The 26,103-nt window shown below is 33.9% G+C and overlaps 1 protein-coding gene across 1 annotated transcript; it reads left to right on the top strand.

The window, feature by feature from the left end:
* The first annotated feature begins 16,179 nt into the window (after positions 1-16,179).
* LOC141724987 (kinesin-like protein KIN-12B) lies at positions 16,180-24,431 on the top strand. Its single transcript, XM_074527320.1, has 16 exons — positions 16,180-16,633; positions 17,217-17,354; positions 17,438-17,521; positions 17,667-17,792; positions 17,876-17,935; positions 18,039-18,092; positions 18,178-18,270; positions 18,901-18,996; positions 19,377-19,522; positions 19,826-19,975; positions 20,079-20,208; positions 20,312-21,694; positions 21,781-21,879; positions 21,957-22,109; positions 22,206-23,006; positions 23,953-24,431. The coding sequence occupies exons 1-16, from the start codon at positions 16,322-16,324 to the stop codon at positions 24,256-24,258; spliced, it is 4,131 nt and encodes a 1,376-aa protein (XP_074383421.1). The 5' UTR covers positions 16,180-16,321; the 3' UTR covers positions 24,259-24,431.
* Positions 24,432-26,103: the final 1,672 nt, after the last annotated feature.

The following is a 26,103-nucleotide window of genomic DNA, read 5'->3' as shown; positions in this document are numbered from 1 at the left end:
TCTCTTATAATCTTTTAATTTAAATCCTTTTTATCCTGTTACCTTATACTCAATTCTCTCCGTATCTTGTGGATTTCCGGGAAAAATCAAAGTGTTCGGAATTGGATTCTGACGATCTTTACATACACTTATATACCACATAGAGTACTAATAATATCCCATAAGATCAATAACAGAACCCCTACATAGCGTGGCATGAAAAGTTTTCTCGTTCAGCAAAAACACTATTCATAAGGGTTTCAAAATTTCTCCAAAATTGGGGTTATTACAGATAGCGTTACCACCTCAGTGGCAGCACATTCATAATGTGTTCCACGTGTCTATGTTGAAGCCCTATGTCCCTAATTCGAATCAAGTCATAGAATACGAACTGATTGAGCTTCAACTAGATTTGTCCTACGTGGAACAACCGGTCCAAATCCTAGACCGTAAGGAACGAGTCCTTAGGAATAAGTCAATTCCTATAGTAAAAGTTTTGTGGAGAAATCCTCGAGTAGAAGAGTCTACTTGGAAATTAGAGTCAGACATGCTTGATAAATATCCTCATTTGTTTAGTTGATTTAGATTCTGGGGACAGAATTTTTTTAAGGGGGAAAGGATATAACGACTCGTGTATTTTTATTTTATTTCTAATATTTGAAAGTGTAATAAAAGTTTAAGTAAATAAATAAAAGGTATGTATTGATTTTGGCAGCGGTTACTGATTGTTATTTAATTATTTATGATTTGTGATATGTGGGATTGGAATTTTGTGATTTATTGGTAAGTTATATGATTTTATTTCGCTTGTAAAAGTGATTTTATGATAATTTTAATTTCATAAATATTTGGATTCTCTTTAAAATTGGTTTTCTAATTTTATAATTTCAATAATTATTTTTAGGACTTTATAAAATTGAGAAATCAATATTTTGTTAATTATTCATGTTTAAATGATTTTCTGAGTGTGTTAAATGCTAAAATCCATATTTAATTATGGGAATCTTTAAAAATTCTGAAACTTATATTTTATTAAGTTCGTATTATTCTGAGAATTTTAAAATTATTTTGGAAATTTTCGGAAATTGTTTTACCCGCGCGTGGTTTCGTTATTCGTTAAAAAGCGGGTATAAAGCGTACCTTAATTTTTTTTTAAAATTTCGAAATTTATGTTTTTATTTACTTCAGGATATTTATAATATTTTAGCGCTGTTTTCATAATTTTCGGAGATTGTTTTCGAGGTACCCTGATTCGTTGATTTCGAAATTCGGTTAAATAATTGACCCCTAATACTCAGGGACACGTGTTAATAATTCATAAAAGAATATCAACACGCGTCCCATTTGAAGGACACGTGCAGGCATGCAGTTTATTCCCAAAAACATCATCTCTTTGTCCCTGTCTCTCTACCTCGATCTCTCTAGTCTCGGTCTCTCTCTCTCGTGATTTCATCTTCTCTGTTTCTTGCTCCATCCGTTCCTGTTCTTCCTTTTTGTTTCTTCCGTCCCCGTTGCTTCCTTGTGCGCTTGCCGCCACTGTGATTCCTATTCCGGTGAGCCTGGTAGTTCAATCAGTTGTGTGTATGTATATATTTATATATACGCATGTGTGTGTGTGTTCGTGTGAGCGTGTGTGTGTGCCATGTGTGTATCTGTGTTTTTCCGGTGGTGTTGCCGCCCCTGTGTTTTCCAACCGTGGTTTTGGTTCTGTGTGTGCAGCGCGTGTTATACGCGTGTGTTGGTGATGGAATTTTAATTATTTTATTATTCTGCAGGAAATTATCTTGAATAATATTTGTGATATGAATATTTGGTTGCGGGAAATTATTTTTAATCGGTGAAATTTTCGGTTGGAATCCGAATTACTGGGTACCCCAAGAATTTTGCCGCCGTACCGCGATGACTTGTTACGAGCGGACGGTGGACGGTGATGACGATGTTCTGAGTCCTAAATTTTATAAATAAATAAAAATGATTTGCGTAAAATATTTTTCGGACTTAAATAATTAATTGTATTACGAATTGTGTTGTGACGTAAGTTGTATGAAAATGGTGGTTTTGATATTATAAATTGTTGTGATTGTGGACGTCGATTGTAATCGACGGGTGGTCTTATAAATAAATAAGGTGCTGCCAAAATTTCCTAAAAATATGTTCAAAAATATAGGTATTTATACGTGTTACCCTAACAATATTTCCGACTACGTGACTATGTGGTTACGGGTTTGTGTGTATAATAATAATACGAGTCGGGTTATCGAATTGGGTTGTTAGAATTTGAGGATATCAAACATGTCGGTGTAACTGATTAGGGTATTCTGTATTTGTAGATTCCGAGCGAGTTTTCTCAGGACTAAAGTCAGCGTGAAAGCTACTTAGGGTTTTGTAAAGCGTTGCAAGGCAAGTACCCCTGACCATTCTTTTATGGTTCAGTATATGTGAATAACTAAATATTTTACTTTCGTAATGGAACAGAAACATTTTAAGTTACGTATCTCCTGTATATGAAAATGTTGTTTAAAATTGTATTTTGGTGAAAAGTAACTTCTGAAAACACCTATCTCTAAATGTGATCTAAATGAAAAGAGGATTTGAATAATATATTGTGACAGAATGGATTTTTGAAAAGAGACAGGTAAAAGTGACGATTTTGAAAACTGGATTAAAACGATCAGATATGGGATACGTTGGGGCCAGAGTAGGCCTATTGAATTGGCGTAAGAGGCTAATTCGGTTGTGTGCACTGTATAACCGATTAGTCCAGCAGGTTAGAGACCTAGCTAGTTTCTGAGTTCCGGAACAGGTAATTGAAATGGCAGTTGGAGCCATGAATGAGATGGCAGTTGGAGCCGTCTGGTGTTGATAGCCTGATCAGCTGTCTTCACATATCCATTACGTATCTGATTTGGGTTTTGTGCTTCCCGTAAGGGTACTGGTAGTTGATCCAGTGATTTTATAAGAGTGACTAGTATGTTAAAATTGGACTCTGGTGTTTTTATAGCTCACTGCTACGATATTTTAATGAAGCATGCTAGTTAGTGATATCCAGTTTTTCTCTAAATTTTGTTATATAATGTTGATATCATGATTACAGTTCTGTTCCTATTATTGGTGCATTACTGATTTATCTTGTTATTCATATTTTGGTACTGCTGAGCGATTATGCTCACCCTTGCAAACTGTTATGTATATTTCGCAGATTCCTAGAAGATCAGTCAGACCGACCTATGTTCCCGCCCCTACTGGACCCGGCTCCTCTGAGGTAGTTTGTATCAGGCCATGAGGTCTGAGGAGTTGCTGAATAAAGTTAGTGTGTCTTAGATGTTGAATAAAGAGTCTGTAATAATGAGAACCTGAATTATACTTGAACCTGGATCGGATCTTGGTTCGGGGTCGAGTTAGTATATTTTAATATTAATTTTGTTGTTTATATTTTTGGTAATTGTGTTTAGTGACGTCAACTCCTGACCCCGGGGTTGAGGCCGTCACAATAAGTATATTGGCTTATCGAGATCTCTAATACTCCATAGTTAATTTGACTTGTAGAGGTCTTTGAGTTCTCTATAAGAGAATTTGGCTTGTCGAGATCTCTAGTCTTCATTTCTTCATTTTGACTTATCGATATCTCTGAGTTCTCTAGTGGTTTATTGACTTGTCGATAACTCAGAGTTCTCTAGTCAAATTTGACTTGTCGATAACTCAGAGTTCTCTAGTGAATTTTGGTTTATCGATATCTCTGAGTTCTCTAGTGGTATTTGACTTATCGATAACTCAGAGTTCTCTAATGAATGTTGACTTGTCGATAACTCTGAATTCTCTAGTGAAGAAATGACTTGTCGATATCTCCAATCTTCATGTCTTCAATTTGGCTTGTCGATATCTATGTGAGTTCTCTAGTAGCTTTTCCTGACTTCTCGATAAGTCATTTGGAGTTCTCGAGTGACTTCTCTATAACACTAAATCTGTGACTTGTAGAGATCTTGACTTAGAATATTTTTATCCAAACAAATTTATTCAACTCCAAGTTTCTTCAAAATTCTTCCAAGGCTTGATCTTTTTGATCTTCTTTTAGATAGAATCCTTAGGTTTGATACTGTTTAAACAAAAAGACTCCAGTCTGCTCTTTTACATTTTTACGGACTTTAAATGTTATAAGTAAAAATGCAAACTAAGATTACAGTACAACTTATTTAGGGTTGTCAATTGACTTAGTCTTGTTAAAGTACAGGTATATCTTGTACAACACCCTATGAGTGCTCATTGGGTCCAACAATGTAAAAGATTACCAAGTATATTAAACTTTGTTTGATATTATCGTAAATATGCGGTTCCCGTAATCTCAGATAGAGCTTCATCAAAATCATCGCACCCTGTAGGACCAAAGTGTGTTATAACTCTTTTTCAAACGTAGTTCAGGTTACCTTTTATAATTTTCTCACGATATGTCTTGTGAAGCGATTACCACCATCGATTTGTTTCCACTTGGAGGTGAAAAGAGGCAAGAGGAAGCTTTTGGTTCAACCGCGTTTCTTGCTACTCGAAGAACTGGTTTATACATGCCACAAATTACATAGTATCATTCCCATAAAATTTCAGAAATTTCACTTTTATAAGCTTTGAAGGAAATAGAGGTCGATCCATGTTAGTCAAACTCGATTAACTTATATCTTTTTCACCATCTGTATTTTGCTTGGAGCCCAATGGATACATAAATTTTGTTAAGCATATCTTCTATTCCTTTAAGACTTTCATGCATGTTGTTCTTTGTCCTTTCAATATTAATCTCGAATAATTTAAAACGATCTTTATTAGATACGATACAAAGTTTTGGTCCCAACCAAAGTTTCAAATAAAAAAAATGTGTTCAACGCAATTTTAGATTTTTCTGATATGTCATCATAATTCCCTGAAGGATGATAGTCTGGGTACATACATATAACTCCACAACATAACTTCCTAAGAACTAGGCCACTAACGAGGTAATGTCTTTACACATATCTTCATCAGTTACAAATATAATTCCATTCTTTATTTCACTAAACCCCAACTCTTACTGCAACAAATATTTTAAAATGAATCCCTCAAGACCTGAACTAATAAAGTAAATAATTTCGATAACTACTACAATGTCAGTACACTTTCTGTCTATATTCTTGGATCAGTGTGACATTCCTTGACATTGAGTACTTTGTGATGTTTCATCATAAACTCGTGCAAAAATTACTTAACTCATACATGATTGATCGATCCAATTGAAGCTGTAAAATTATTTGATTACTATGTTCTTACTCATTATTATCTTTTGATTAGTTATGATGATTTAAATATCTTTTAATTGCCATGGAAAATAAGTGTTATCTTTCATTTAATCCCTTTGAAATGTAATTGGTCCGATTATTACATCCGACATTCATTGCCCAAAATAAAGCAACATTTATTTTTTGATTCCATTAATGTTCATTCAATATGATAGGATTGGAATGCTCACATTCATGGTTCGCGTGCTCGAGGCTCTTTCAATCTGCTGCCGAACAACAAATATAAGTTTAAAGAAAAATTGTTCACTTATAATTCTTTTGATACAACAACTCTAGAAAGATGTGAACAAGTTAGTTATTGTTTTTCTTCGAGGCCAGTAGGTTTGCGAGATTATTCTGTTTCCTTTTGCGAGGTCAGAACAAATTCAACATGCTCTTAATTCATTACTTACATATAATATAAAAAATTAATTTTTATTAGTTTAGGACATGAATAAGTAATATTTTCTCCGACAATGTTTCTTATCCTCCATCACTAATGTAATATAATATTATTAAAAGTGCATTTTTAATTAAAATAGAATATAAAAGAGAGAGAAAGATAAAGGATCCATATAATATTATAAAATATAAGTTAGGATATCCCTTAAAGGCAATGTTCTAAAATTCGAAAATCGGCATTGTTCGGTGGAGGTAGTGATTAATCGGATTGATTAATCGGAACATTAATCGGAATCAATTTAATTAATTAAATAAATTTATAATTTCTATTTAAATTTCATTAAGCTTTTATAAGATTAGGAAAATAATGCCGCATATCGCTGTTTCATATTTGATATTTAATTGGTGTATACATATTTTTTATAGTTGATTTATGCATAATAATAAATACTCATTATTTACTAGTTTAAAAATTAGTACCTACTATATATAATTAAATATAAATTCCTGATATGTTAAAATTAGTTACATCAAATCAATCGAGAATATTTTTGGGATAAATAAAAGTAATTTAATTAAAAACAATTATTCAATTATTAGAAATTGGATTTAGGGGCATGTGATAGTCCATATAAGTTAATATTTTATTATTAAATATTAAATATTATTTTGAACAATTTTTAAAAAAAAAAATTTTTTTTTATTAATTTTCACATTTTGACCGAACTACCCGATTTTTGACCCGAATTGACCGATTTTTGACCAAATCGACCGACTTTTGACCGATTTTTTTAAAAAATGCACTTTGACCCGATTTCCGATTAATCGAGACGGGACCCGTCCGAACTCCGATTAATCGGCCGATTAATCGGTGAGTCGATCAATTTTTAGAATACTGCTTAAAAGAGCGGACAGATACTTAAAAATAAAGTGGAATCAAATTATTAGTGGTTTTAGGAGCCACTAAGACATTTTTGGAGCATAATTTTTACTCATTCATTAAATTTTAGTTTAGGAGTAAGAATAGATGGTCCGTGGGACTTGCTCTAACATCCCGAGAGTTATTTTGCCTTTTCTTGAAATAAATTTATTATTTATTAGCACATTTTTGTTAAAAACACATGATATATCTGTTAGATATATTTGATAATGTCATGTCTAATATGATTTGTATTTGAGTTTTCAAATCTCAACTAACAGGACAAATCAGTAATTAACTGGAAATCAGTACTTATACTGAAGTCAGGATTTAAGATATCAGAACTTAAGATATCAGGAGATATTTATCAGGAGATAATATCAGGACTTAAGGAGACTTTCAGATAAGGCAGGCGGCTGATTGAAAAGAAAGAAGATCAAGACAAATACAAGAAGAAATATGCATGAAGAAGGAATTCTATGAAGAATAGAATACTTGGAAGAAAAGATAACTAGTTGATATATTTTAGGAACCAAAATTATATTCCATATCAATTAGAACACTATATTGTAACTGTGTAGTATATAAACACAGACATAGGGTTTACACTATAAGTGTTATCATTATCGAAGTTATTATTCATTGTAACCCTAGCAGCTCTCGTGATAATTTATTCATCACTGAGAGAGAACAGTTCCATATTGTAACAGAGTTTATTGTATTGAATAAAATCTGTATTTTGTTACTTGTGTTCCATATTGCAAAACAAAGAAAACCTTCATTCAAGAGCAAGACTGAATCATGAATTCTTGAGCCTTATCACCTACTACATGTTGATCTATTTGGTCCAGTGAATGTCATGTCTATTGCAAAGAAGAAATATGCTATGGTCATAGTGGATGAGTTCACCAGATACATATGTGTGTATTTCTTGCACACAAAAAGTGAAACTGCATCTATCTTGATTGATCATGTCAAACATCTGGATAAATTGGTCAAAGACTCTGTGAAAATCATAAGAAGTGATAATAACACTGAGTTCAAGAATTTGATTATGGAAGAGTTCTGCAAAAACCATGGAATAAAGTAGGAATTTTCTGCTCCTGGAACTCCACAACAAAATGGAGTTGTTGAAAGAAAGAATAGAACTCTTATTGAAACTGCACGAACTATACTTGATGAAGCAAAGTTACCAACCTACTTTTGGGCTGAAGCTGTGCAGACTGCTTGTTTACTCAGAATGCAACACTTATCAACAAGCATGGAAAGACACCATATGAGATGGTAAAAAAAAAGAAGCCAAATCTGAAGTACTTTCATGTATTTGGATGCAAGTGTTTTGTTCTTAAGACTCATCCCGAATAGCTATCCAAATTTGATCTAAAAGCTGATGAAGGAATTTTTGTTGGATATCCACTTTCCACAAAAGCCTTCAGAGTCTGCAATTTAAGAACAAGGGTTGTCATGGAATCTATCCATGTCTCTTTTGATGATAAGAAGATTACTGGACTTGAAGATTTCAATGATCATGATCAGCTGAGATTCGAAAATGAAGTTTTAAATTCTGATGGGCCAAGTTCTGATAATTCTGGAAACTCAGATTCTGATATTTCTGGAAACTCAAATACTGAAGGATCCAACTCAGAGAGCAAAATTTCAGGGGGAGCATCAGAAAATGTTGACGGAGACAACATGGATCATGGGGGAGCATCCAGTTCTAGAGATAACCTTCCATCTACAAGGAAGTGGACTAAAGCACATACACCTGACTTAATTATTGGAAATCCTAATGCAGGTGTCAGAACTAGAACAACTACATCAAATGAATGTCTCTATCATTCTTTCCTTTCTCAGACTGAACCAAAGAAAGTGGAAGAACTCTTTAAGATGCTGATTGGGTGCAAGCAATGCAGGAAGAGTTAAATGAATTTGAAAGAAATAAAGTCTGGACCCTAGTGCCAAGACCAAAAAACAGGTATGTAGTTGGTACAAAGTGGGTGTTCAGAAACAAAACTGACAGTGATGGCATAATTACAAGGAATAAAGCAAGGCTGGTTGCAAAAGGATACTCTCAACATGAGGAAATTGATTATGATAAAACATTTGCACCAGTTGCTAGATTGGAAGCCATAAGGATATTTTTGGCTTATGCTGCTCACAAGAAGTTTAAAGTCTTTCAAATGGATGTATAAAGTGCTTTTCTTAATGGAGAATTAGAAGATGAAGTATATGTTGAATAACCTCCAGGCTTTGTAGATTCCAAATTTCCTAATCATATCTACAGGCTTGATAAAGCACTTTATGGCCTTAAGCAAGCTCCAAGAGCATGGTATGAGACATTAGCTCAGTTTCTTCTGGAAAGTGGATTTAATAGAGGGACCATTGACAAAACCTTATTCTATCTCAACCATGGAAATGACTTACTTTTGGTGCAGATATATGTTGATGATATCATTTTTGGTTCTACAAATGATAGACTTTGTAAGAAGTTTGCCAAGCTGATACAGTCAAGATATTAAGTAATATGCATTAGAAAAGCAAAATAAAATTTTCTTGGTGACTTTTCAAACTCTATGATTACTGAAGAAATACTCTGATAACAGCATAAATTCTGATAAGCAGTCGTGACTCACTTACACTGAGAAGCCACTGTAAAATGGAATTTCAAAAGATGCATAAAATGAGCACAAAACAGTTGAGGTGGACTAATGCATGAACTCATTCTAAAGTAGACTTCAGACTAATGACAGATTTTGAGCAAAGTTCTTAGTTATGCCTTATTTCTAAGATGTACTGAAGTGAATCAGACTTTACTCTTTGTCTGATATTTAGCTTAATGCACACACATACACTCCATATGAATGATGAAAATTACTGTGGTGATAAATGTTATTGTAGATGAACAGTTTAAGTGTCCGTTGCATAAATTCTGAGGACAAGTTCTGATGAAAGTTCTGATGATTAAGTTCTGATGAAACCATATCAGTATTTGTGTGAAGAATTACTGGAATAAACATTCACTTTTCGAGTTAAAGAAGCCATATTCTGATGACTTTTAAATTCTGATAATAATCAAGTTCTGATGCTAACGTGGCAGTATTTATTTACTTGATTTATTTTTGGTCATTACTTGAACGATTATATTTTTACAGAATATTGGTTTATGTGAGATAAAACAGTCATAATTATTATGGGTTAGTGGTTAGCGTGTATGTCTTGAAAAACTGCATGTGCACAGTAATTGTTATTATATCCTGTGCCCATTAACTCTGGCTTTAGATCTTTTACTGACTGTTATTATTACACATCAGTCTAGGGAGTCGAGGGGTCATTATTTTTACTTGTAATTATTCACCAGTCCTCGCGTCCCTTAGTATTCCATTGCCTATTTAAATAACTGATCATTCATCAGTAAAACCACATCTGTTCATTTCTCTCAAACAATGGCACATTTTAGTTGGTATTACTGTTATGGCACAGAGACTGTGACTATCTTTCGAAATAGAATTCCGACTTCATATCCTATCAACAACATTCCATTCGTCATCTGGATTCAACTTCCAGAGAACATTAAAAATGATCTGTTGTCTTTCCAAAGAGAAGTTCATCTTTGTATTCTTAAACAGCAGGAGCAAATCATTCGTCTTGCTGTTCTCTTTGTTGAAAGTAGGAAGATGAATTAATTGTCATCCATCTGTTTCTCTTCACCATCAGCTTTGTCAGGCTTCTTAGACTAGGACTAAGGCTGTTGATGTTAAGAATCGTAGAATAGGACTATCTTGTAATTTTTGCATGTAATTGATAAATTTCATGAAATGTACTCATCTAATATATCAGTGAAATTTTCTTTAATTGCAAGATTTGTTCTTTGTTTCTCAAATTATGTGACTGTGCATGTTTAATTGCAATTTATTAATCTTTACTTCATCGATTTTTAATTTTATTTTGTGATGAATGTTTTGATTAAATTCTGTTGATTTGAGGAAACAATAGAGGAACAGGTTCCCATATCAGAACCTGTTGTTGTGGAAGCTGAGAAGATCTTTTCTCAGAAAGTTACTGTAACTGGGAGTTCTAGGCCTCTCAAAAGGCTTAGAAAATTAAATTCTGATGATAAAGCTCCTACAGTGTCTCCATCTTTGAAGAAATTGAAGAAACAGAGAGCTCACAGGGACATAGTTGAGTCAGATTCAGAAGATGTGGAAGCAGCTAAGGAAGGGGGTCAGGAATTTCTGATCCCAACAGAACCAGCTGTTATTGAATCACTTCCTTCTGCACAATCAGAAATTGCTAAAGACAGAGTGCCTACACCTCCTATGTCACCTATAATTGAACAAGTACATACTGAAGAGCCAGGTACAAGTGCTGAAATTGATATTCATAACTTGATTGTGCCTGAGGTTCTGTACTTGGAAGCTCCACCAACACAACTCACTCCACCAACAACACCAATTTTGGATGTTGATCGGAACCTGGCTGCAGATCAGAATTTAGAGGATGATGTTGAAGCCTCTATAGCCTCACATACTGCTATTTTATCAGAGGATGCTGATACTACATGATTTACAAGTTTTGATGCTGCCAATGAGAATATTACTGGTGAAGCTGCTGCTAATTTAGATGTTGATGCAGCTGGTCCATCAGGACATGCACCTCAACAAACAGTTAACAAAGCTAATTTGATAAAGAAGTTTGTTAGAGCAGCACCAGTACATTGGAGTGAAACTCCTAGAGGAAAGGAGTGGACTAAAGAATGGAACTCAGTTAGTTTTGTTCCTAATGAAAAGATTCTTGCTGAGCATCTGGCAAAAGCTGATGAAATGCTGATAAATGATGATTTCAAGGCACAGCTGAGAGTTACTGCATTGAGTACTAGGCACCTTCAAGGTCAACACTCAATAACTCATGCCAAGGTGAATAAAATTCAAGAAATCTTGATCCAGCAAGATATGAATGTGAAACTTGAAAAGAACAGATTTTTCAAGCCTACCTTTGACATAATTGCCAACATTGAGAAAACTCAGGAGAAGCAACAAACTCAGATTGATGAAATTTTAAAGACTCAAGCTTCTCAGCAAACTCAACTCAATGAGATCCAATCCTTAGTGGAATTGCTTGTCTCTCTTATTTTACCTGCTGATGTCAAAAAGGGGGAAAAAGTGATTAAGTCCACATACAAATCTACTCAAGCACTGAAGAGAAAAGATGATGAAAAAGATGACCAGGGAAACTCTGGAATGGGTAGAGGTCATGGTCAAGGTAAAGGTTCTTCATCAAGGACAACTGAAATTTCTGCACAAAGAACAAGTTCTGATACTGGGAGAAGAATAAGTTTTGATACTGGTAAAAGGATAAGTTCTGGTGAACATTTGGAACTTGATGAAGAAACTTCAAAGAAGTTATTTCTTAAAGAAAATCCAGGAATGGACTTTGAGAGTCTAAAGGAAGAAGAAGCTAGACTCAAAGTAGAAAAAGTCAACTCCAAGTCTAAAGCTTCTGTTGTTGAAAAGAAACCACCAAAGCCTAAGGGCATTGTGATAAAAGAAAGGTCAATTTCTGAGGCAACCAAAGCCAAATCACAGGTGGAGATAGAGCCAAGGTCTAAGGGCAAAGAAAAAGTTGATGAACCTGTAAAGGTTTATATGCCAGTCATGGATGAAGAAATAATTGATGATGAAGATGCTAATCTTACTCTGATTTCAAAGAAGATTTCTCAAACAACCTCTGACATGGCTCATGTTGTTCAGAGTCAAGATGTAATAAATTATGATATGACAGTGAAGCAAGCAACCTCTGACATAGCTTAAGTTGACTTGATATCAGAAGTTAAGGAAAAGGAAACCTCTGACATTGCTCATGTTAAACCTTCAAAGATACTCCTACCAGGATTCACCAAAGCTAAACAGACTCAACATTTGAAGACTGCAACAAGTGGTTTTGAAGCAAGAGTTGTTACAGGAAAGGAAGCAAGAGATAAATCTGGATTAGGTAGTTCAAAAGAGAAAAGAGTACACAACACTACCAATGATCCAACTTCCTTAAGTGAACCAGGTGTATGAGCAACTCCTTGAATATTGAATCAACTTAAATCTATACAAATGGTTTACCATTCTGTTTTAAAAGAACACATCATGTTATATTTTATGACAGATGGTAGGGTATTCCATATCAGGAAAAATGCTATTCCATTGAAGTATTTTGAAGAACTGGAACATGTTATATTTTTACTTCAAGTAAAAAATAGATCTACAAGTGGTGCTGCAGATTATTTAAAGTCACAAATTCAAAGACAGACGAAGCTTTACTCTGTAAAGTCTGACAACCCATATTATCCTAAGTACAGAGATCACAAGGGTGATATAGTTGAAATGAAGCCTAACACTGCTAAGATTATAACTACTTTTCTGGGATATAAAGCTGTGGAATTCAATCTAGAGTCTGACAAGGCATATCTGATCAGACTAGATCAGGATATAAGAAAAGCTAAGATAAATGATCTCATAGCAGCTATTTTTCAAACTGGTGAAGAAACAGCTGAATTGATAAAAACTAAAAGGAGGATGGTCAATGAACTTGAATATGCTGAGAGATGTTTGTTGAAGAACTATCTCAGAACAACTCCTGACATCAAAGAGATCAGAAATTGAAGCCAAGACGAAGATCTACAACTGCTTAAATTCTGAAGTGTATATAGACTGAAGCCGTTATCAGACTTTAAGGATGGTAAAGCTATAAGGGTTGTAAGTTGTAGTTATCTAGTCAAAATTCTCATGCATTTGTACTTAATATTTTTGACATCATCAAATATCTGTTAAACTTGTATATTATGCTAATTTACAAGTTGGGGGGATTGTTAGATATATTTGATAATGTCATGTCTAATATGATTTGTGTTTAAGTTTTCAGATCTTAACTAACAGGACAAATCAGTACTTAACTGGAAATCAGTACTTATACTGAAGTCAGGACTTAAGATATTAGAACTTAAGTTATCAGAACTTAAGATATCAGGAGATATTTATCAGGAGATAATATCAGGACTTAAGAAGACTTTCAGATAAGGCAGACGACTGATTGAAAGGAAAGAAGATCAAGACAAATACAAGAAGAGATATGCATGAAGAAGGAATTCTATGAAGAATAGAATACTTCGAAGAAAATATAACTAGTTGATATAATTTAGGAAGCAGAATTATATTCCATATCAATTAGAACATTATCTTGTAACTATGTAGTATATAAACAAAGACATAGGGTTTACACTATAAGTGTTATCATTATCGAAGTTATTATTCATTGTAACCATAACAGCTCTCGTGATAATTTGTTCATCACTGAGAGAGAACAGTTCCATATTGTAACAGAGCTTATTGTGTTGAATAAAATCTGTGTTCTGTTACTTGTGTTCTTTAATTCGATTTGATTATAGTAAACACTGTATTCAACCCCCTTCTACAGTGTGTGTGACCTAACAATATCTATACTAATAATAAATTATATTAATCGGAATGAGATATAATTTGTAATTTGGTAATCCATGTCGACCACGACGGTTGGATCTCCTTAATAGAATGATCAGAACAGTTAGATCCAAATACTAAAAGAATACACCACCCAAGTTTACATGTTAGAATCCCGCCAATAACAAACATTAATATTATTATTAAACTATAATAATAAGAATATGATATAATTTGTAGTTTAATTAACCCATTTTTTGGTTATTTCTTTCGTTTATTACCGTCACTTAATCGAATGACCAAACCCATAAATCCAAATACTAATAGAATACCCCACCCAAGTTTACACGTCTAAATTTTGCCAAAAACAAACATTTATATAATTATTTATAAATTTACAAAAATATTTTTAGGTTCGAATCCCGCCACTAACAAATATTAATATTTATATAAAAATAATACACTAACCAAGTTCATATGTTTGAATCTCGCCAACATCAAATATTTAATTATTTTTTATAAATAAAATTAATGGTTATTATTTATAAATAAAATTAATGGTTCAAATCTCATCAATAATGTACTATTCTAAACCATACTATTATATACAATATTATTGGATCTTAACTTAAAATTATACACAATCAAATTATAATTATATAATTATAAATTTTAGTATTTAGTTATTTATATTAAAATTTTAATAAAATTATATAAAATATAATTTAAAATATATAAATATTGACGAGAACCCGTAAATCACACATGATTTAAATTAGTATATACTATAATAATACGAGTGATTTATAATTTGGCTCTCCTGCTCATTTTGGTTACCTTGTTAGTTTGGTTATCATTTTCAATCATAATTATTAGATTTTCTTAATAAAATGACATGTATTATATTCAAATATTAAAAAAAAAAATTATTCAAATTTCTGGTTCTAATCCTGCCAATAACAAATATACTTCTTTTGATCCATCATGTAAGTCACTTGACTTGTATGCACGTAACCTTAGGTGATTTGACCACGAAGTTATAGTTATTATTTTTTAAGCTTTGTTTTTCTGAATAAAAATTAGAAGCTAATAATTTTATTTTAAAAAATAAAAAACTTTTACTATAGAGTCAAAACACCTAAAATTATGTAAAGATAAGTCAAAGCGACTTATGTAATGGATTAGAGGGAGTATATTATTATTTGTAAAAATATAAATCAATTTCGATATTCGAATTATGCCAACAAAAAATGTTCGAATCTCGTCAACAATAAATATTAATATTATCAATATTATATATAACAATACAAATAAGGTTAATTGTTCAAATCTTATCAATCATATATACTATACATTTAATACAATTTGATCTTAATTGGAAATTTTCAATTTAATTTAAAATTATATATTTATTAATTTTACTAATTAACTACATATAAATTTGATAAACTATATCAATTAATATGCGTTCGACACTCTCTTAGAAACGATAACAATTGAGAGGGACCAAAAGAGAAACGATAACAGTTGAGAAAGAAAGAGAGATTTTTGAAAACAAAATATACTTTGAGAGTGGTGTTGAAAAAGTACTGGTGGAAAAAGTGCTTTCAGACAAATTAGATGATTGTTTGGTAATTTTTTAATTTATGAATATTTTGAGATATAATATATAAAAATAATATTTTTAAGAAGGTTTGATGGTGAAACTATATATATTTCTTGCAAAATCTGAAAAGAGCTTTTTGCAAAAGCGTGTTGCAAAAGCATGAGAGACATATTTTTGCTAATAGCAGATTTTAGACCAAAAACGCTTTTTCAGACCGCAACTTTTAAAATTTACCAAAAATCTTCCTGACACTTATTCAGCAAAAAGCTGCTCTAAGTGTCTGTAACAGAAATATCAAACACAGCCTGGCTTGGCGATACGAAAATTAGTGCAGAAATGGATAACCCTCTTTAAAAACATGTACTAGGATCGAAATACAAAAACTGGCAGATCCAAACAAAATTTAAATAGGAAAAAACACAAGGCATGTGAAATTATGACGGTTGTATGTATATGTATAAATTTAAAATTAAGACTATATAATTTATGAATCTCCGTGACCTCCAATTCAATTCAAAATAAAAAAACCCAACGGCTACTTTTCCCCAATCATCCTCATTTTCTTCATCTACCTCCATCTCTCTCCACAAAACCCTAACTCTCTCTGCTCTCTCTCTCTCTCTCTCTCTCTCTCTCTCTCTCTCTCTCTATCTCTCAAATGAAGCATTTTATGCAGCCAAAGAGCTCAATCTTGAGAGAGAATCAAGATCCACCACTCTCTTCATCGACAAAGCATCGATCTCACAACCGCAAACAAAAAATTTCGAAAGAAAATGCTCCTCCGCCAGATTCCAATTCGATCTGTGACTTTTCCGCTTCTCCGGTCGGTGGAAGCGGTAAATTGTCTCCGGCGGTGGCTAAGTTGAAGTCTCCGCTTCCTCCGAGGCCTCCGAAGAACTCGAAGAAGCTTAATTTGGACATTGTTCTTGATAATGTAGGAACTATTGGTTCTTCTGATTCTGGAGTTCAGGTGTGTGTGTGATTTTCATACCCTAGTTCTTGAAATTTTCTTGAATTTAAATTAATTTTAGTTTAGTGTTGTTTAATTGTTTCTTGAAATTAAATTACTTAATTCTTGAGCTTTTTAATTTTAATTTGGAATTGTTGTACTTTATATTAACGTTCAGTATCTGGATTATGATTCTTATATATCTTCAAGTCCGTAAATTAGCTTATGTTTATGTATGTTAATTTGGATTATGTTTATGTACGTTATTTACTATTTAGTTTGTGGATTATAATTCTTGTAATTCTCTCATACCTGAGGGTGCCCGTGCAACTAATAGTTTATGAATATGAACTCAAGATTCCTTTTGGTATCTGAAGAAAGGCAAGGAAGATAAAATTTTCAATGCTTAGCACTCAACTATTTGTTATATTTTGGATATATTGGTTTTGTATAATTGATGGAGATACAAGCTGCTCTAGTTTAGGGCGTCAGTTAATGAGAGTAACAATGTGAAAGTTCTGGGGTTGTATGATTTTTTAAGAAATCAGTATAAGGAAATGGTAGGATATGCTTTGATTTTTGCTTTTGTTGTCATGTGTAATAGGTTATAGTGCGAATGCGACCCCCAAATATGGATGAAGAGGAAGGAGAGTTGATAGTTCAGAAAAACTCAGCAGATTCTCTGTCAATTGTTGGACAGACATTTACCTTTGACTCTGTTGCTGATTTTAATTCAACACAGGCAAGTTTACCGGAAAGCTGATATGGTGTTGGTCGTTGGGGATTAATGCATGGAATAATCTAATGTTCACTGTACATATGCAGATGGATATCTTCCAACTTGTGGGAGCTCCTCTTGTGGAAAATTGTCTTGCTGGATTTAACAGTTCTGTTTTCGCATACGGACAGGTATCTTTTTGTTTCTGATAATTTCTCTGGTGGTTTAAAATGTAATGTTTATTAGGATACTATTAACATATTAAGTCATATGTACTTGCACTTAATCTTTAGTGTTGCTTACATGATCATAACTAATAATAGAAAACTTGATCAGACTGGAAGTGGAAAGACCTATACTATATGGGGACCATCCAATGCATTGTTGGAAGAAAATCTATCAAGTGATCAACAAGGATTGACACCCCGCGTTTTTGAACGACTTTTCGCCCGCATAGATGAGGTCTGTGTTCGGAATTCTATCATGATGGTTAGATCAGTAGAAGACTCTGTTTTGCATACTTACATTGGTTCTACAATATACAGGAGCAAGCTAAGCATGCTGACAAACAACTTCGTTATCAGTGCCGCTGTTCTTTCCTAGAGGTTAATTTGTTTTCGAATCCTGTTATGCATTAATAGAATTGATTCATTGACTTCAATTAAGTTCACATTCACTCGCCATTAAATCCTTAAGCTTTTCTCGCAGATATATAATGAACAAATCACTGATTTGTTGGACCCAACTCAAAGGAATCTCCAGGTAGAGTGATTTCGCTAGGTCATATTTGACATTGGCTATTAGCTGATCCTTTTATCCTTATCTTGAATCTTGGTGGTTTTTCCAGATTAGAGAAGATGTCAAAACTGGTGTTTATGTAGAGAATTTAAGGGAGGAGTGTGTTTGCACAATGAAGGATGTCACTAAACTTTTGATGAAGGTAAGTTTTAATACTTGTTATTACTGTGCCTGAAAGACAAGTTAAATGAGTATCAAAATAGTATTATTTCACTTCCCTATACTATGCTTCAAAGTTCATACTATGACTTTTCATTGTACTAGCTTCCTACTGATTTGATGGATATCTTTATTTTGGTAGGAGTAGTTTTAAATTCACACAATTACAAAGCAACGGCTTCTTGTTTCACAGAGTCTTTAAATAAAAGTCAAGGGAACAAACATTAGTAAGACAGTAATATAATGGTGATAAGTTGCCTGTTGTATACTTTGTCTTACGGTGGACAGGTATATAATACTCAGACTCTATAGCATTTGAATCCTTATTTATTTTCTATTTCTTAAAAGTTAATATATGTGTGATGGTTCTTAAAATGATTCAGAGATCATTGAGTTAGTTTTTGTACTCTTGAATTATTAGATTTCTTCATTGATAGTCAGTTGAAATTTTCGTTGCTTTTGGGTCGACGAGAAAATTCAAATCTATTGGATTAGTTTTGTTACACCTTGTACAATTATATTGCATGACTGCTGTTTGTCATTTTGAAATTATCCTTACAATTTGATATTTCAGTGGTGGAAACTAACCCAGCAATTTATATAATTGATTTAGGGCTTGTCAAACAGAAGGATTGGTGCAACAAGTATAAACACTGAAAGCTCCCGCTCACATAGTGTCTTCACTTGTGTTGTTGAGTCACGATGCAAGGTTAGAATTCTGTAGATGTGATTTGTATTCATTACTCACAGTGTCTTACAATGCGAGGTTAGACTTTTGTAATTGTAAAAATGTATTCATTAGCAACAAATATATTACGTGATGCTTTCTTAAATAAATAAATATATATATACACACATCCATTTTCAGTTGATTTTTTTATAAACAAGTCGACACGATACTGTGAAATTACTACATATCCGCTAAAACCGTCCACAAGTTATAAGGACTTCTCTTATTATCTGACATAATAATAAATGAGTGTTAGAGCACTCGTCTCCATGTATCTCTAGAACAGTAATGTTGTCTTTCGTACTTGCTCAGAATTTTGTACGTATGCTAAGACTCTGATATATGTTTATTATTTGTAGGGTGTCGCGGATGGCTTAAGTTGCTTCAAGTCAAGTAGAATAAATCTTGTTGATCTTGCGGGGTCAGAAAGACAAAAGCTAACAGGGGCAGCTGGAGATCGTTTGAAGGAAGCAGGGAATATCAATCGTTCACTTTCCCAGCTAGGGTAAGGCTTTGCATTGTTTTGCTGTTGAACTGTTAACTGTTGATTGTTTACTGTTGATTATTTGTGTTTGTTTGGCAGTATATTTCTGATCTTATATGTAATTGTATAATACATTGTAGTTAATTCATTGATACATTCACGAGTCCATAACATGATTGTTATAATTTTTATGCTAAACTATAAATTCAAACTCTTTTTATTGATCTTTGTCAAACTTGGCTATAAGAAAGTTAAAATCTGTAATTAGGATTCTTTTATGGTCATCGTCACATGATTTTCATATGGTTGTGATCTGCTTTTCAGGAACCTGATAAACATCTTGGCTGAAGTTTCTCAAACGGGAAAGCAGAGGCATATACCGTACAGGGATTCGAAGCTGACATTCTTGTTGCAGGAGTCCCTTGGAGGAAATGCCAAATTAGCAATGGTTTGTGCTATATCTCCAGCACAAAGGTGATATTAAAATCTTACTATTTTTTATCAGATTGCACCTTTTCATTTTGCTTTTTCTTCTCCCCCAACTAAATTTACACTTCTACATGATTCTAAAATGCAGCTGTAAAAGTGAGACACTTGGTACACTGAGATTTGCCCAACGTGCAAAGGCAGTCAAGAATAAGGCAGTTGTTAATGAAGAGATGCAGGATGACGTAAATGTCTTGCGAGAAGTGATACGACAACTTAAGGTTCCTGCTCTTTCGCTTTCTACTTCACACCAAAAATCATATTCCCTTTCGCTACTAAATTTAACTTAGAGAAAAAGTTTTTTTGGCTGGATGAATATGGCAGGATGAACTTTATCGAGTGAAGCAAATGGGAAACTGTATGGAACCAAATGGAGGCTATTCAACTGGGTGGAATGCTCGAAGAAGTTTAAATCTTCTAAAATTTAGCCTCAATCGTCCTATGACATTACCTCATATAGATGATGAAGGTGATGAAGAGATGGAAATTGTTGAACAAGCTGAGCAAATTGGTTTGCTGCTAGCAGGAATTGAAGGAAGTAATAGCGGCGATGGGAAGAAACTTGAAATGGTACAAGTAGTAGATTCAAAACAATTGGACTCTAGGAAAGGACATAAAATTTTATCTCCAAGGGTATCGATGGAACCAGTAACAGGAAACGATTCCATTGAGGAAATGGAACTAAAAACTGAATCTAAAATGGAAATTAAGGAATCTGAGAAGATCCTATCTGAAATAGATTCCGGGGAACCATCTGGTTCCAAAAATTCTGCTGCAAATATGGAAGAACTTAAATTTGATAAGACTTCTGAAGAAAAGTTGACCCAATCATCTCAAACAAGTGAGAATATCTTTCCATGTCAGCCTGATGCTCTTTATATTTCTGACACTGTTAGTAAAATAGCGGATGAGAAAAGCTTAAGAAACTCGGCGATGAATATCCTAAGTCCTTCCCTGAGCCAATTATCTGCAGATGATGTAATAGACCCCGTACTAAACCCTTCAATTAGCTCAGATAAATGTGCAAATCCTTCTGATTTCAACATAGTGACAAGTGAGGTATTCCCAGTTCTTGACTCTCGTTCTCCAACTGATGCCAACGGATCTCCTCCAGATAGCTCGGATGACTCTGCAAATCCATCTGATATAAGCATAGTGACATGTTCCCCATTGCCAGTTCTGAAGTCCCCCACTCCAACTGTTTCACCAATACCTAGTAACAGCAGATCCTCATCAAGTACATCCATTTCACAGAAAGATCTTAGTAAAAGTAGCCTGACCCCGGAGACTATACGCCTATCTTTTGCTAAGCCCTCAAAAAGTACATGTTTCAATGCCCAGACCACTCGAATAGGTAGATCAGTTAACCAACCAAGTGAACAACTGGCAGCTAGTCTCCAGCGTGGTCTTGATATCCTTGATAATAATCGCCAGAATTCAGGTTTAAGGCGGTCATCGTTCAGGTTTTCTTACAGGCCTGCTGATATTAAACCACTTTTAGTTCACAAAGTTGATGTGGGCGTCCAGACTCAAAGTCATGATGATGAAACTACAGACGCAGATCCAGTGGCCTTTTTATGCAGTAAATGCAAGGTTAGGGATTCAGTAGAAGATTATGAAGATGCTAATGAAAATTCAGATCTTCAGTTAGTCGCTGTTGAAGATTGGTCACAGACGGATGAAAAGCCAATGAAGCAAGTTCCAAAAGTATGTCCGAAAGCATAACAAAAATTTGATTTAAAGACCTTTGTCGAGCTTCTGGGTTGAATGTATAATTTTATGATATCTTGCAGGCTGTAGAAAAAGTTTTGGCGGGAGCTTTTAGGAGAGAGATGGCACTAGAGGAATATTGTGCTAAGCAATCCTCAGAAATTATGCAGCTAAATCGTCTGGTAGGTTTTGTTTCAACCGATAACAAGATTTACCATTTTTTTTCTTTGAATCCATCTGACATCGGTACTAATATCAGGTCCAACAATTTAAACATGAGAGGGAATGCAATGCTATAATTGGGCAAACACGAGAAGATAAAATTGGACGACTTGAAAGCCTGATGGATGGCATTTTGTCTACTGAAGATTTTCTTGAAGATGAACTAGTATCATTGAAAGATGAGAACAAGGTATGAGTAATAAAATTCACCAGTTACTGTGGAATTTGTTAATCAAACTTGATCTACTTTTCCCATGAGATATTATAAATTATCAATCTTTTGCAGATTTTGAAGGATAAATATGAAAACCATCCGGAACTACTCAGCACAAAGATTGAGTTACAGAGAGTTAGAGATGAGCTGGAACGTTACCAGAACTTTCATGACATGGGTGAGAGGGATGTATTGGTAGAGGAAATTCAAGATCTAAGAACTCAACTAAAATATTATACAGAAACTTCACATAATTCTATTATGAAAAGAAGTTCTGTCCGACAATTACACCATTCACGTGAGCCGTGTATAGGTCCATCGTCATGCTCCATTCCTGAGTCTTCCGAAGACGATGCTGAAAAGAAATTAAAAATAGAGCGGATGCACTGGACAGAGGCAGAGAGCAAGTGGATATCTCTTGCAGAAGAACTTAGAGTTGAGCTTGAAGCTAATCGCATGCTTGCTGAAAAACAAAAAGAAGAACTAAACATAGAAAAGAAATGCTCAGAAGAGCTAAAGGTGTCGATGCAGATGGCCATGGAGGGTCATGCCCGCATGATTGAACAATATGCAGATCTTCAGGAGAAACATATTCAATTGCTTGACAGGCACAGGAGAATTCGGGATGGAATAGACGATGTCAAGAAAGCAGCTTCCAGAGCCGGAGTAAGGGGCACAGAATCTAAGTTCATTAACACCCTTGCTGCAGAAATATCTGCACTAAAAGTTGAAAGAGAAAAAGAGCGACGGTATCTTATGGATGAGAACAGAGGACTTCAGATTCAATTAAGAGATACTGCTGAAGCTGTACAAGCTGCTGGTGAACTACTAGTCCGGCTTAAAGAAGCAGAAGAAGCCGTTGCTACTGCCCAGGTGAGTCTTTTTTTTTAAAAAAAATGCATCCTGTATGCCATTATTCTAAAGGGAAATGCAAGGGAACCCAAAACATGTTCCCAGAAAATTTCCCAAATAAACTTGTCTTGCTATAATTAAATGTAAAAAATAATAAATTAGATCAAACTCCCTATTTTACCACATCATCACTTCCATGTCATCTGGAACAATTTTTTGGGAACGTTTTCTGGTTTCCTAGGATTACTCTGAGATTACAAAAGATCAAACTTCAAATTTTGTTGCATGAGATGTTTCCATGAACTTATTATAAGGTTCGTTTAGAATGACAACAATTCACAATATAATTAACTTTTTTTTAGTTCAGTAAACAGGTTATGAATAAAGAAGTAGCCTGTATTTGGGGATAATCAAAATGATATGTTCTATATGTGAAGTAAAATGTATCCCCTGTTGCACTTTTCGTCATGCATAATGATCAATTGAGAAGTTTGTTGCATCAGATGTAGTTCCACGAGCTCAGTACTAAGTTCCTTTGGAATAGCAACAATTAACAGTATGTAACCTTTTAAGTTCAGTGAATATGCTTTGACAACATAAATAAGTGACTTGTATTTGGGGTAGTTAAAAATTAAAATGATATATTTTATGTATGTTTGTCGTACCTTTTTGGACCCTTCGGAACTCAGTGAATAGGTTGTGTGATTTTTGTATATGTTCAGGGGATAGTTAGAATGATATATTACATATATGGATGTCATACCTTTTTAGACCAATGTAATGGCAATTGTTATGTGTTTCCTTTGCATTGGCTTATTAATGTGCTAGGTGCATGTATGTCTCAAGCATCATATTAATTCTAATCTTGCATCAGAGCTTTTTTCCGTTGCTTTTTCAGTTACATCTAACTTGCTGGATTATAATTTGAATTATCTAACTGAAGTATTTGTTGAATTTGATATATCAGAACCAAGCTGCAGAAGCTGAGATAGAAACCGAGAAGGCTTACAAGCAAATTGATAAACTGAAAAGGAAGCATGAGAGAGATATTAGAGCATGGAAACAGTTACTTGCTGAATCCAGGCTTCCTAAGGAAGCCATTGAACCAGTTTATGATGACTGCAACACAACAAAATATGATGGTGTGGAACCAGATACTACAGCCGACCAACATTGGAGAGACGAGTTTAAGCCATTCTATATATCTGAAGAAGAGTCCACTAGATTGGCAGAACCATCATGGTTCTCAGGGTATGACCGTTGCAATGTATAGATACATAGATTTGAATTTGTGACAGGGAAAACATATGTTTGAAATAATAGTGTGCTGAATATCTTATATTCAAACATGATAATTGCCTTTGTTTGAAATAATGATTTAAGAACATCACATTTGTAGAAATTAAAGAATGTTTGAGAAAATAAAATGGAGCAGTATCAGTCGTATTTTTAGTCTCTAAAAGGATGCTTCACAAGTATGGGAAGATTTTTAAGCAGGAAACAACCATAGAGTATCAATATCTTATTTCAGCAGTTACTATATTTAATAGAGTAAGGCAAAATCTCTTTGATCTTACTGAAATAATAAATTCAGCACACTAACTTTTGCATGTGTTAGGCTTGTCCTTCCCGTTATACTTGATGAACAAATTACAGATGACTGGTGAACGCTTAAATCTCATTTAATGAATTAGTTAAGGAAACTTAGGGCAAGTAATCCTACAAAATAAACTTGATCTGATAATTTTCTGGCAAAAGATTTGTTGGGATTTGGAAATGTCGAATTTGAATAATCTTGACAAGTTGTATTCTTCTGTGGGAACTACTGATCATCATTGTTCAATTGCTGCAATATCGATTTCTGTTTCTTCCCTTATTAGTTGCATAAAGCTCTTTATTTGCTCATCAGCCATAGTTCTATATTTCATCACTTTCGGCAATTGATGGCTAAAAGCATAATAGATTGGTTTCATAAATGTTTTTCTGTTTCACCTGTTGCTCCTGATGTTGCTACGGATGAAGAGTGTGTGTGTATTCAGCCTAAAAAATATCGCCAGTGACGTAGCTCTTGGTAGATTCTTACTACATCATATAAGTACCGTATTGTATTCTTGTTGTATTGTATTCTTGTTGTTTTTGAGATGACAATGACACAAATTAAGCATATAAAAACTCTTTTTCTGGTATTCAGGAAAAAAGATTCAGTCAAGTTATTGAACATTATGTTACAGAAATAAGTTTTTGATAAAGTGGTCCTTTGAACTTCGAAGGGAATAAAATAAATAAATTGAAGTTTACAATGTGATGGAATTTGAATTGTCTGGTTTTGATGTCAAGAGGATAGGGGGCAATCTCCTAATGGATGAGAATGGTGTGTTGAGTGTACATCCTTTGGTGTATGTGGTAATCTTAGGCAAAACCAAACACTTGACAACTAGTTGCTTTGGCAGCCTTTCTTCTCCATTTTGTGTGATTTACATGGAATCCATCACATCATGTTCAGGAGACCATACAACAAAATGCTTGTGAGATTGTCTTCACTAGTAGTCATACCTTGATGCATATAAAGAAGAAAGTATTATAATCTACATAATTTGATAATTATACATATTTTACTCATACTATACAGATACATAAATACTTGTGGACCATTTGTAGAAGGTCTTGTACTTGAACTGGAGGTAGAAAAAAAATACAAGTAGGCCAGGTTTCTCAAACCAACCCATATTGTGTTTTACTAGTATATAGAAGTTTCAAAGCATGAGGTCTACGTGGAAACAGTCTCTCTACTCGAGGTAAATTTGCTTCCCTTTTTTTTAATCTTCGGACCATACTCTATGAGCCGATGCACTAGGTGTGTTTGGTTTGGTTCAAGTATATAAGGTGTTCGTAAGTGCATGAATGGATGTTACAGCAATGTATAGTTTGAACCTATGTCTTCAACAAGATGACTTGACAACTGTTTCTCCAAAATGCTATCTGACTATCTCAGTGTTTGCTCGATTAATAATACAAGTATCCATATCCATTTACTAAATAGTTAGCTTCAGGTCCATTTTCTGAGTGGATCAAACTGTACAAGGTTGACGCAACCTTAAAGAATGGCGATAATGCACTT

Source organism: Apium graveolens, chromosome 5 (genome assembly GCF_009905375.1).
Source record: "Apium graveolens cultivar Ventura chromosome 5, ASM990537v1, whole genome shotgun sequence".
NCBI lineage: Eukaryota > Viridiplantae > Streptophyta > Magnoliopsida > Apiales > Apiaceae > Apium > Apium graveolens.
The sequence above is the reverse complement of the archived record's forward strand: the minus strand, read 5'-3'. Positions and strand labels throughout refer to the sequence as shown.

Coding starts and splice junctions, on each gene's coding strand:
- LOC141724987 (XM_074527320.1), top strand. CDS start 16,322: ATGAAGCATTTTATGCAGCCAAAGAGCTCAATCTTGAGAGAGAATCAA. Junction 17,355..17,437: donor CTGATTTTAATTCAACACAG/GCAAGTTTACCG, acceptor GTACATATGCAG/ATGGATATCTTCCAACTTGT. Junction 19,523..19,825: donor CGTTCACTTTCCCAGCTAGG/GTAAGGCTTTGC, acceptor TCTGCTTTTCAG/GAACCTGATAAACATCTTGG.